Here is a 13,741-nt window from a genome sequence, read left to right as displayed (position 1 = left end):
TGGGAGCAGAAAGGTTTACAGACATTCAGAATATACAAAACTAGCACTTCCTACCTCAGAGGCAGCAAGGAATACCAGGCAGAATTTCCATGAATTATGTAGGCAATCTAAACTGTGAGCAGGTAATTCACAGGACCTTTTTATTTGTCTTATCAAAAATAGAAGCTACTGCTATCATTTTTGTTCTCTACCTAGCACGGTATAAAAAGAAGAAGGACTAGTATTTAATATATATTTTTAGGAAGCTCACTGTCTTGTTTAACAAATTTAGAGAATTTTAGAGAAAAGGAGCAACAACTGGAACATTGAATAGGAAGCAAAATGTTCGGGTTTTTTTTTTTTTTTTTTTTTTTTTGGAAATATGAAAGATAACCTCTTACCTGAGCATGAAAATTGGACATAGTCGTAGTCTCTATGTCTTTCTTTCCCAAAATCTCCATTTTCACTGGCGAATTGGGAAAATTAAACGAAAAGTAGTCTAAAAAGTCAGGTAAATAAGTAGCTGCCCCATGAACAATTCCCATTACATAGTGAGCAGCACAGTTCTCCTGTTCACTAAAAACCAAAGCCAGAAATTCTTCTGCAAATCTCTCCATCTCCACAGGAGACAAGTGGGAGAGCTCCTTCGTGTAGGCGTGAACCACCGAGGCACCTCCGTTAGGCTGGTGCTCCACGTGAATGAACTCTTTGAACTCCAGCGCGTCCAACCTTTGCAGCTTATCCTGAACGCGTGGCTCCTTTAACGAGACAAAGGGAAACTCACTGTTGTCCACTCTCTTGGGCTCAGGGTCCTTCTTGGGATTCTTATGTTTCTCGTTGAAATCTTTAAGATGGTGGTGGTGGTGGTGGTGGTGATGATGGTGATCCACAATGCCTTTGGCTTCTTGATCCTCAAAATCGGAAAGCAATCCTGAGCAGACGGTCTGAATGGATTTACTGTACATTTTTGGACGCTTCCGTTTTTCGCACTCTTTGTGTTTCTTTTTCTTTTTCTTCTTTACTTTTTTAATCTGTAGGTCGTCTGCGTTGCTTTTCACTTTTTCTTTTATGTCTATAAAGATAAAAGAAAGAAAGGTTTGCTTTAATTTATCAAAAACTGGAGCTACATGAAGATGAAAAATATCCTGTGCAATAATATGCTAAGTACTGTAAACCAATTTAAATTCCAAAGTATGATAAAAAATGTGCTTACACATGAATCCTGAAGAACAGTAATATCACTTTTACCTTCAATCATTAATATAGTTAAGCTACCAGGTCAGGGTTGCAAAAAGGGTCTGGGATTCCTAGTCAAAGACATATATTACCTGCAGGGTTCCTGGAGTTGGGTGTTTTAAATTGTTGGTTCCCTTCTCTACAATATTATTTATTTTTATTTATTTTTTATTAATCATATTTCTATGCCGCCCACTCTCCGAGGACTCTGGGCGGCTTACAACAATCGACAGTATACTAAATAGCATATTGCCCCCAACAATCTGGGTCCTCATTTTACCCACCTCGGAAGGATGGAAGGCTGAGTCAACCTTGAGCCGATGAGATTTGATCCGCTGATCTGCTAAACTAGCAGTCAGCTGAAGTAGCTGCAGTACAGCACCCTAACCACTGCGCCACCTCGGCTCTTACGATCCCCCTGAAGGCAGACAGGATCCAACCCTATTAACTTGCCATTAAGACGAGGCTGCTGCTTCAGTGAGTCCTTGGCCTCTGAGGGATTGCTCTCGTTTTCCTGATGGCGGTAGTGGGCGAGGGGAGGTGGAGGCAATTGTGTGTATGGGATACAGCTTTTCGTCAGCAGTAGGAAATGTTACCAAAATATTGTTCTTTCCTAGTTTATCTCATTACTGTTTCAGAAGTCTGTAAGATGCTTGAAGACAGAGTAGCATAATGAATGATTAAATAAATATTCCAATGAGCGCTTTACGGCAGGAAAAAGTTAATGTTTTCCATATCAAATAGTTGTCTGGGGTTTAGCAGGCTAGACCTGAAAACAGTAATATCAGCATGCAACAACTATTGGAGAGAAGCTGCAAAGATAACAGCTGCTTCTCACTTTCTTTGCTGGACCTCAATTGCTTAAATTTTGCTAACTGAAAAGACTGCAAAAATTACACCATCTACTTCCTGAAGCAGTCAGACTGTCAGAGGAGAAGTTTCTTCTGGAAACTCTTGACACCGATTCCTCGGGCAGGTTGTTGTGTTTGCCTTTATGCAGATGCAATGGCAGAATTGGTACAGGTAGTCCTTGACTTACAACCTCAATTGAGCCGAAAATTTCTGTTGCTAAGTGAGACAGTTGTTCAGTGAGTTTTGCCCCATTTTGCAGTTGATAAGTCATTAAGCACGTGAAGTGAATTTGGCTTCCCCATTGACTTTGCTTGTCAGAAGGTCCTAAAAGGAGATCACATGACCCTGGGACACTGCAACCATCATAAATATGAGTCAGTTGCCAAGGATCTGAATTTTGATCACATGACCATGGCGATGTTGTGATGATAAGTGTAAAAAAAAAGGTCATAAGTCACTTTTTTCAATGCCCTTGTAATTTTGAATGGTCACTAAATGGATGATTGCGAGCCAAGTATTATCTGCACAAGGACATATCAGAGGAGACTGCAACCTGGCTGCTGCAGGGAAAGAAAGGCAGAGGTGGTTAATTGTCCTCCTGTCTTTCAAGTGACAGCCCACACAAGGAAGTCAAGGGTTCAGCAAAGGTGGACTCTACAGCCTCAAAGTTCTACCTTCTATGGCCAGGCCAACCTGTGGCGAAAGAGCTGCTATCGGGATTGAATCCTGACTGAAAGCACAATCCTGGCATGCGTTAGAACTGCCAATTATCTACCCAGTTATGAAAGATGTTGTAAGATATTGGCTTTGGAAACCCTAAATGACTTATGGCCTAAGGGATTGCCTTTCCTGCTACGAACCTGCCCTGTATTTAGATCACGAGCGAGCAGCTTCAGAAGACGCTTCCATCATTGGCAGAAAGCTCGGCTGTCTGGTGAAATGGAGAAAGGGCTTGTTCTCCTAAGTAGCTCTCAGGCTACTGGAGGTTTTTCCAAGAAGCCTCATTTGGCTCCTTCTGTCCCAGTATTTCAAACTGTTCCAAGTTTTCAACGGTTAACTTATTTTCATTGTGTTTATTGTAATGCTTTCAATTTTTCATTTTATTGCATTTAAGATTTTTCTATTATTGTTGCAAGCTGCCTTATGTGCTTATAGCAGCAGGGTATAAATGTACAAGAACACAGAATGAAAAACATCTAAGACTGAAGTAATTTTTCAAATAAGCTGGACTCAGTCAAGGTTTTAGGGGGTAAAACCAATACTGATTAAATCCTTTTATCCAGATTAGCAGTGTTTGACCAGATTTTGGCTTGATGGACTTCAAAAACTTGAGGATTTTGGCTTGGTGGACTGGTCTGATGTTTGGATAAAACCTACATGTAACAATCTTTTGTAAATCATATGAGTTTGGACGATTTATATATTACATATATATATATATATATATAATTTATATATATATTATATTTATATAATATATATAATTTATATATATATTATTACCGTCATTGATTTTCAATTTTAATAATTTTCAATTTGGAAGTAAGATGACGGCGCCTTGTTTAGTTGCAGCTGTGGCTGCATTGGCTCTTGGCTCTAATATGACTACATATTTAACAGTAGTCATCCCTCCCTTGTCATCCTTAAGGATTAACTGTATTTTAAAAGTTTGGATATATTATCTTCAATTTGGCCACTAACCATGCAAAATCATCTTTATACACACGTTGAGCTTCCCAGAGTGATTATCTGCAGTTTAATTGTGAGGTTATCTTTGCAAAGCATTTTTCATGGCAATAATGTAGTATGGGAGAATAAAAGATCCCCACAAATTTCATCCCCAATAGATTTCCAATTTCAGATTAATTCTGAAATTAATCTCCAAAGCGCGATCAAGGCCACCATATAACAACAACTGAAAACCAATTTAGTAGCCAATTCAAAATAATAGTGTGGTCACTGTTACAGAAACCCAACAGAAGAGGAAAAGAGAAAAAAAGACATATATAACCCATTTTACAAACATTTTGTTTCATGTAAGAGTGGGATCCTAGAAAGGTGCCACAAATTCACATTTCAGGCACAATTATTGTGCACTTGCCATTAATTCTCACATAATTGTTTTGGTATTCAAATTACTGTTTGTAAGTAAAAGCTTTCAGACCTGTAACTAGATAAGCATGATACCCTTTCTCTTAAGTACAAACCTGAAATGAAAACCACAGGTCATACTGCCTTTTATCATTAAGAAAAACTAGAACAAATTAGAATTAAATATATTTAAAAACATACTCATTTTAAAAAAATCTTCTTTCATGTATACACCATCATCATGTGTGAAAAATACTGTGCTCACCTTTCTGAAATAATTTCATTTCTCCATTCTCTTTTTTTATTTCAGACATTAATCTGTGCTTCTTCTTTTCTTTCTGCTTTTCCTTGTCTCGTTCTGTGGTTTTTTCTCTTATGATTTCATCTGAAAAGGAAGTTTGTTCATATTCAATAAAGATAAGAAAGTTTTTAAAAGAAATTACCCATAATCAACACAATTATTCATTTGACTGGGGGATGGACTACAGCTTTAATGCAGAACAGAAATAGGTCTTAGATCAACACAACTTCCAAAATCAATAACTAGATACCTTTCTTCTCACAGTAGAGTTTGGAAACTCAGGTTATTGTTAAACAATATATGAATACAAAGAGATAATTAACCAGAACACTGCACTTCAGAAACAAACTGACTTAACCAGGGTTCATCACAGCCATCTAGTTTTGTTCCTGATGTTTCCAAAGATAAGCAAAAATATTACAGATTTCTCTTACGTGTATTTAGTTTTTTTAATAATCTACAGACTGTCATTCCTTAACTAAAAACCACAATTTAATTTCACAAAGTGCAACTGCAATGACAAAATATTGAAATTACTATAACCCATTAATATACCACTTTTAAAATGCAAAGTGCTCAAGATCTTTAGCATGCTACCTCAACTAAAGCGCCTGACCAATATATGTTAAAATTTACAGCAAGTAAATTAGGTTTGAGAGTAACTTTTGAAGCCTATACTGTGAACGCAAAAATACATGAGCTCTGTATCCTTATGTTTATGAAGATTTTCAATCACCCAGGTCATGGTTGTCCCAAAGGGCAACTAGGCTCTGATTTTTTTCCTTGAAAATGTTTTGCTTCTCATCCAACAAGCTTCTTCAGTTGTGAACTTCTTCAGTTTTGAACTGAAGCAGCTTCTTAGATGGTAAGTGAGATGTTTTTGAAGAAAAGAACCAAGAAAGTCCAGTTGCCTTTTGAAAAGCACTTTTGGGACATGTCATTATATATTTTCCCATCCTCATGATGTTGAAATCTTGGCTCAATAATCCCTTTTGTTTCAAAAAGCCAACCAAACATGAGGTTTGGGAGATTCCTAATGATATTCTGGGAAAACTGAGGAAAAAAATCTACCTTATATCTCTTCCACTAATTAAGTCTGCTCATCCCCTTGACAGATGAGAAGCTGCTGTTTGGCAAAGGTCAGCATTTCCTAAATCTACCCAACTGCAATCCAACCAAGAACCCTTGAAAACTGTCCAATTCAGAATCCTGATGGGGAAAACAGCTTAATCTGGAAGCTTCAAAACTTGATCAACTAGTTAGAACACCCCCTTATAATATCTTCTTTTCCTTAACACAAGTACTTGTGTTTTGTAATATAATTCTCTTCAAATTTTTAAACAAGTTGGAAAGACCTTCAAGTTTTATTGGTATTCATAAAACAGACTAACAGCTAATAGTGACTAATATGGAGTCATCTACAAACAACTACAAACAAACACACAAATAGCATTGTACTCCAAGTAGCAACATTCAGAAAAGTAAAGTTACTAAGTGAATTCGCATTTTCCGCTTCTTAAGAAGCACTTTAGAGCCTCTAAGTCCACTCTTACATACAAAAATGTAATAATTCTTAACCTTTCAGATTAAAGATAAAAAATACAAATTTTTTAAAAGTTATACAACTTCTATGACCAATGTATTTCAAATTCCTGTTGCAAAAGACCATACAGTAATATCTCAATACTCTGAATTAAGAAATATTACTGTAATAACTAATTCCTAAAATAACATTAGTAAAAATGAGAGAATACTCTGCTGAAGCTATAAAATGATTAGCTTTTTGAAGTTTCCTAAGTATAGAACTACTAAAGTTTATCTTGATGAAATTTTAATCTTTAGATTTGATTTTTTTTTCTAATCATATATTTAATCGTTTTACAATCTTGCACACCTACAGTATGGGTTTTATGTTATATTGGTTTTCTGTTAGCAAGCAAATACTTTTTGCACAAACTTCCAAGAGGATCCCACATCAGACTATAAAAGAAGACACTGAGATCTAGGGCAGTTTATGAAGTTGAAGCATTGTCAAAAGGCATATGAAATTACTGCATCAAGAGGTCTAATCATAGGCCATTAGATCAGCCACTGTGACAACAATCCTTCCTCTGTCCAAGGCAACCTACTGCTAAGCAAACACATTTAATTCACTTTCAAATACATCTAATACATAGGTTTTATAAGCCTATTCTGAACTCAGAAAAGTCTAGAGAGTAAGGAAGCATTTGAAGAAATACCTAAGCCATATAGGTATTTATTAGAATGTTAACTTGTACTCTTTTCCAAAATTGCTTCAGGAAGGAATATGGTCAACATTGTATCTATATGTTATTTCTTATGTGTTACTTTTGACTTTAATGATTGCTTACTGTTTTAAACTGGGTGAGTAAACAAAAGTAAATCAGCACCCTCCTGCATGCCCCAGTTCCCTTTATCCAGCATCTACGCATGCTGAACTTCAAATGTTCAGGGTCAAACATTGAACAACTGATCATTTCAAGAGTAAAATAGGATATTTTCTTTTGTCTTGAGGGCTGCAGCAGTCTATGAGTCCCACAGGTCTATAGCAAAGCTGAAATTCAAGATACAATTACAACTGTTTGATAAAACCTATGGAAGTTTTAAAGCAGTGACTATATATGGACATTTTAAATAATTTTACAAGTAAAATTTTAGCCATAATAAATGCATAAGAATTTATATTCAATGAAAGCAATGTAATATTTGTAGTTTAAATTCTCTAAATTCTCATATTGCTGTAAACAAAATTAAACTATTTTAAGCATTCTTTGTATTAAAACTATGTAGTTTCTTCTTAGCCATAATAGTAAGTATTCCCTGAAATTTAATGTTATTTAGACTGCTGCATAACAGCATCTGCTTTCCATAACTTCAATTGCCTTTTTTTCAAAATGCAAAGTCCTGTATGACAATCATCATCTTACATGTGGCAAGAATTTCTACTCAACTGGTTAAGAATGTAAAGGTAAAAAATTGAGATTTGTATCAGGAAAATGAAATGTAAAACTATAATAAAATAGGCTACAGCCTTCTACAAATGTCTCAAGTATTGAATGTATTCTTAGGGTAAAATATCAGGCCTCTACATTTGCTTCCTAAAGTATCTATTACAAGATGTTTCTTTTCTTTTGTCTGACGCTACACATTTAAAAACAAGTGTTGTATCCTCACACTTAAGTATTTGAGACACCAATGGTGAAACTGTAACTTCAGACAACTCACTGTGGGAAACTAGTTTAGAGACAACCCCCCCCCCCAAAAAAATGGCTGCCCAACAAGCATAAAAACATATCAGAACTTAATCTTCTCATTTTCTATAGCAGAGGTCTTCAGACTTGGCAGATTTAAGGCTTGTGGACTTCAACTCCCAGAATTCTCCAGCCAGCATAGCATTGGGGGACCCCTGTTCTATAGGCACAGAAACTCTTTAACAATTTAATTGAATGTCCTTATTGATTTCAGATTCCTCTGCCCTCCTTAAGATTAGTATGTTAAAGTAAGAGCATATATTTTGGAGGAAGTAGTAGCAAGATATTATCAGATTAGGAGGAACTGAAAGATCTTTTTAAAAAAGTAGTAATCCAAGCAAAGCCCATGAATTTCAAGTAATGTTATGAATTTAGAATAAAGGGTTGCATTTACTGGACATATGGCATCCTTTAAGGCCTGTTATACATGCTACCCTGAAAATAAACTTTCCTGCTTTTCAGTGAGCCACTGGTTTTAATTCTTGTTACTAGTTTTGATATTTTATTGCTTGGTTTAAATTGGTATTTAGATTGATATAAGCTACCACGGGCTAAGCTTGCTGGGAACATCCTGGCATATCAGTACGTCAGGTAAATAAAACAGAGAATAAGACATGTTTAAAAATCTCAGCACTTTCTCTACAGTTTATTCTTAAGTACCATACATACAAATTTGACAAACTTCGATAGAAACATCAATGACAACAACATTTAAAAATAACCAACTTTCTCATGTGGAAGGAAATGCTACTTTACTTTAAGTGGACACCTTGGCCATACATTTATTACTAAGAAACTATTAATCTTTCTAATAAACCTAAGTGCATGCTAATATGTAATCTAGTATGTTCCGGCCTATAGTCAACTATCCATACAGCATTCACAAGTTCTCAATAGGTAACACAGTAACACAATTAGTGATCTGCACCTCAGCTAGAAAATAGAACGCTTCAATTCTATTCAATCTGTTCTTTGCTTTCCTGTGGTCATGTGCCAGGGTCAGAAGGACAAATGTAAACAGCTTCAAATACTTGGGAAGCATCATCTCAAGCGATGGGTCTTTAGATGAAGAAATTGATTAGAAAGGCCAGTCAGGCACTTAGGTGGCTGCATACTAGAGTGCTCAATCAAAACTAACACCTGTATCTCCACAGAGCTGAAAGTCTACATAGCTGTGGTACCATCTCTCCTGTATGGATGCCGAATTCTGGACTCTGTATTGAAGGTACATCAAACAGTTGGGAGAAATTTCACAAGGATCCTCTCTGATCCATCCTTGACATTCATTGACAAGATCACGTCTCCAACATGGGGATCACCAGCATTCAGCCCTTGGTTATCATAGCTCGGAGGAAATGGGATGGATGGATGCATCATGAAAATGGATGACTGCCGTACGCCTTTCTACTGTAGTTGCTCTCTAGTGTACTAGAGCCAGGGAAGAGATCTCGAGGTTGGCCATGCAAGCACTATGCTGGGAGAGAAACCCTACATATTGTAAAATCCAGCCAAGGAAACTAGAAGTTGCAGCTGTTAAAAAAAAAAACACTGTTGAGCCTTGTGCTATGAAGGCTGCCAATAACTGATAGATAGTGAAAAGGCCAAGAAGTTTTACCATTACGTTATTTTTCAATTTACCTAAAAGAAAATGTAGTCATGTTACATGTCTGTGATATTCCTTTAAATTGCTCCAGTGATTGTTTCAAAGCAAATGCCCCCCTCTTACCTCCTGTTCTTGCAAGCTTTGCAAACACTGACTTGTTAAAGCTAAAACTTCCAAACAGCCTTGAACATTACTAGATGCAAAAGAACACTAATGATTCAAGAAGCCAGCAAATTTGTTGTATTCAGTTTAGATTGCTATAAGCCTAAAAATATTAATAGCACTCCGGAATGGTTAGAGAAGTGTTTTTACTGTTGACTATTGAAATTAAATTTCATTTTTAACTCCATCTTGATTTCCTAGGTTTACAGTTTTACTGAGCCAAACTGAATGCGACAGGAGAACCATATATTTCTTCCCTGTATCTGTTTATTTCACCAATAAAGCAGCATTCACTATTTTCTTGAAAGAAACATATGGGAAGGTAAAACCTTCCTCACATTATTTTGCTGCCCTTTAAAGCATGTTTTTTCCTTGAAGGAAATTTTACCTTCCTGTCCTTTCTACTATAAATCTGGGTTTTAAAAAAAAGCTTTAAGAGCAAGATGAATAGTGGATAATTCATGATGATAAACAATTAATCTTAGATAAATTATACAGCCATACAAATATAGTGTACATGACTACTAGTCAACACTTATTTATTTCATTCTATATTAAATGTTTCACTGATAAATACCATGAGGCTCTAAAAATTCTTCTTAGAATAGTCTTTAGCAAAAGCATCTAATTTGATTACTCCTTAGCAAGTCATATTGAAGAGTCATGAGAAATATTTGGACAAAAATTCAGAAGTTTAAGTACAGAATTTCAAGACCTCCTAACATATTAAAAACTACCCCCTATTTCTCTATTCCAGCTAAAATGGCTGCCATTAAAATCTTGACTTAAACCTGCATAAACCAGCTGGTATCAACTTAAAACAAGGTTCAATTATTTTTCTGTTCAACAATAATTGATTGAATATAGGGATCCATGTGACATTCCTGGAACTTTTGCCACTTAAACAGAAAAGAACACGCATTTTAAGATTATATTACAGGGCCCATTTTTATAGCTTTTATATTTTTTATTAACTTTCAAACTTCACCAAGTTGAAAAGTACTTGTTTCTTTTCATCTGAGGTTGATGCAATGTTCAGCCGGATTGCCCAAATTCCTTAAACTACGGTGCATCCACACCGAAGGTAAATTTGTAGCAGTTCTTCAAGATAACCCCCATTAGCTTCACACTTATTTAACAACTCTATATATTCAGTAGATCTTACTTCTGAATAAAAAAGCAAAAATTTAAGGCTTTTACATCCTCTCTCACACAGCTACATCCTGACATTAGACAGCACTGGACTTCAAGTTCACTCTTCCCAGCTTCAACAGAAACGCCTCCATTAGAATGTCAAAACCACCATGGACTCCGATAGCAAGGAATCCCTTTTTTAAAAACCTGATGTTGCTGAAGTGTCTCATACAAAGAAACACAAGTCACTACTTTCTTGCTCACTAGAAATAGTATTTTAAACCCAGAAGCATCCAGTGCGTAATTAGAGGACATGGCTGTCCATATGCTTCCATATCCCAAAGGTGCTTTTTTTCCCCCCCAAAAGGCAACTGGACTTGAAGGTGGGGGGGGGGGGGGGAAATAAAACTTTAGTGATTTTGGCCTTTACTGATTAGACAGGTTTGTTGTTCTAGAAATGGCTAATTTATGTAACTATGTAAAAGTCAAATGTTGAGGTTTGATGTTACTACCTTATTCTACTGCACCCAAGGGAGTTCGGAAGTCAAGGCCTTTTCTTTCTTTTTTTTCCCTACGCTTTCCTCCTTCCCTTATTTTCCTACTACTTCCTTTGGTATTTGGGTTTTTATATTATAAACTTTTTTTTTTTAAAGAACTTTCTAGGTTTCTTCTTCCCAAATGTTTCGCTTCTCATCTCAGGTGTTTCTTCGGATCCCAATACACAACAATATACCTTTGGGACAATCCACGACCTGGATGATGGGAAGACTCTCCTTAGGCATATATATCGTGTTTCCCCGAAAATAAGACCCTGTCTTATAGTTTTTTGGACCCTGAAATAAGCGCTTGGCCTTATTGCCATGTGCTCAAAAGCCCGATTGGGCTTATTATCAGGGGATGTCTTATTATGGGGGAAACAGGGTGTGTGTGTGTGTGTCTGTGTGTGTATATGGAACAGCATCCATCTATCTATCCTGTTTATATATATACATACACATACACACAGGATGGATGGATAGATAGATAGATAGATAGATAGATAGATAAATAGATAGATGCTGTTTCATACCCCACTCTTTAATATTTGTTTTATTTAATTCGGTCAATTTATTGGCCGCCTATCTCGCCCTGGAACTCCCCAGGCAGAAAGGAGTGTGTGTGTGTGTGTGTATGTGCAGAAGTTACCCCAGATCTTTATTCTTTAAAATGCATTTATTTGTCAAACACGTAAGACAACATCTAACATGATTATGAATAACAGGATAAAGATACGAGTAAAAAAAAGGGACAGCAGGGCAGGGACCATGTGCTTATGCAGGCCCCTTACAGACCTCTTAGGAACAGGGTGAGGTCAACAGTAGACAGACTAAGGTTAAAGTTAGGGTTAGATCTGGAGGGGTCACCCTTCCCCCCCCAACTGGGTCTTTCCCACCCACCCATATTAGGGCTGCTGCCACACCAGGCAGCTCCCACGCCCCCCTTTCGGCCTCCTCTTCCTCCAGCCTTGGCTTTGCAATGGGAGACACACCCCCATTCCCATTCCCCACCATTCCCAGGTGGGGAACCCCTCCCCAAGTGGCCCAATAGGAAAACGGGGTCCAGGCTAGTAACCCCTCCCCCACACAACCCCCAATCTCCTCCTTGCCCCCCTCTTTTCTCCTCCTCCCCTCCCCCCCTCCCAATAGGGGGGGAAGGCCATTTTCCAGCCCCGCCACCTCCCTGAAACCCCCCCCCCATCTTTTTTTTTTTAATGGGTCAAGGGGGAGGGAGTATTTCCTCACGGTGGTGGCGATGGTGGTGCTGTTGGAGGAGCATCTTCAGGTCGCCGTTTTCTTCCCGGCCGCTTCCCTGAGGAGGAGGAGGAGGAGGTGCCGTCGTGGTCCCCGGCAGGGTTTTCCGCCTCTCCTTTTCGCGCTTCTCCTTGGGCTTCTTGCTCTTGGCCTCCACGCCGGCCAGGCAGAGGGAAGGAGGAGGAGGAGGAGGAGGAGGCGGCGGAAGAAGCAACTTAGGGGGCAGCTGAGGCTGGAAGACGAAGGAACCGCCGCCGGTAGGGCCGCTTCCACCGCCTGAGGAGAAGGCGGCCAGGCTCCACACGGCGGGGCCTGCCGGGGAAGACGCCACGGGGATGTGAGGAGGAGGCGGCGGAGGAGGCTGCTGCCTGTGGCCCTCGCCGTTGAGGCGCTTGGCCGTCTTGAAGCCGCCTCGCTCGTCCCCTTTCAGGCGCTTGGCGGCCGGCGGCTGGAGCCCGCGCGGGGAAACCCGGGCGTCGACGGCCAGAGCCGAGGAAAGAAGAAGAGGCGGAGGAGGAGGAGGAGGCGGCAGAGGCGCCGCCACCGTCGCCCCTCGCACGGGACTGGGCAGCTCCGCCATTTTGCGATCCGCTTCTATTTACCTCACAGCGGAGAGAGAGTGAGAGAGCCGGGAGGGGCGGGGGAAGCCGATGGAGGGGTGGGCGGGCCGTGCGCTGCAAGCGCCACTTTCGGCGCCCAATAGGAAGGCGGCCCGCTTCGGAGAGACGCCCGGCGCCGCCAATGGCGGAAGGGCGCGCGACGGAGGGAAAGGGAGGGAGGGTGAGAGAGAGAAGGAAAAAGAGGCGGTTATTCTCCGTGAGGCGATTTCTGTGAGGGGGGAGAAGAAAAAAAAGGCGCGCGAGCGGAGAGTCTCGGTGACTTCTTCCCGGCGGGCGGGCGGACTCGCCGGAGCTGAGCTGAGGGAGGGCTCCCTTTTTTCGCCCATCCCCGCTTAAGGATACCCGGCCGGGAGAAGCTCCTCTCCTCAGAGCCCGTCGCTGCCCAACCGCCCGCGGCAGCCATCTTGAAGAGGCGCCTGGGCGAAGATGGTGCCTCAGCCGCGGGAGGAGGATACGGGCGGCGCGGACCGCCCCGGAAAAGCGCGGAGAAGGGCCTCTCCCAGCGCTCTAAGGCCGGCTTGCGGGAGAAAGAAGAGGGGAGGGGGGGGGAAATGCCCCGGTTCATTGGGCCGGTTCCGTCCGCAAAGCGAATAAACTCTTTTTCCCTTGTAAAGCTGGTCCTCCGTGGGTTGGGGGCCGGTAATATATACGCTGGGCCTGGTCTTGCTTTGGGTCGTCGTGGTCGTTGTGGTGTGAACGGA

The 13,741-nt window shown here is 40.0% G+C and overlaps 1 protein-coding gene across 1 annotated transcript in view; it reads right to left on the bottom strand.

Annotated features, from left to right (window-relative positions):
• Window positions 1-13,468, bottom strand: part of RSBN1L (round spermatid basic protein 1 like) — a 30,481-nt gene extending 17,013 nt beyond the window's left edge. The window contains exons 1-3 of the mRNA XM_034419081.3: window positions 12,412-13,468; window positions 4,424-4,543; window positions 381-1,051 (exon numbers count right to left, since the gene is read on the bottom strand). Coding sequence (XP_034274972.2) covers window positions 381-1,051; window positions 4,424-4,543; window positions 12,412-13,000 — 1,380 coding nt within the window. The 5' untranslated portion in view covers window positions 13,001-13,468. The remainder of the gene's footprint in view (window positions 1-380; window positions 1,052-4,423; window positions 4,544-12,411) is intronic.
• Window positions 13,469-13,741: the final 273 nt, after the last annotated feature.

The sequence above is a fragment of the Pantherophis guttatus genome, chromosome 7, assembly GCF_059756535.1.
Source record: "Pantherophis guttatus breed Tessera chromosome 7, ASM5975653v1, whole genome shotgun sequence".
Classification (NCBI taxonomy): Eukaryota; Metazoa; Chordata; class Lepidosauria; order Squamata; family Colubridae; genus Pantherophis; species Pantherophis guttatus.
The sequence above is the reverse complement of the archived record's forward strand: the minus strand, read 5'-3'. Positions and strand labels throughout refer to the sequence as shown.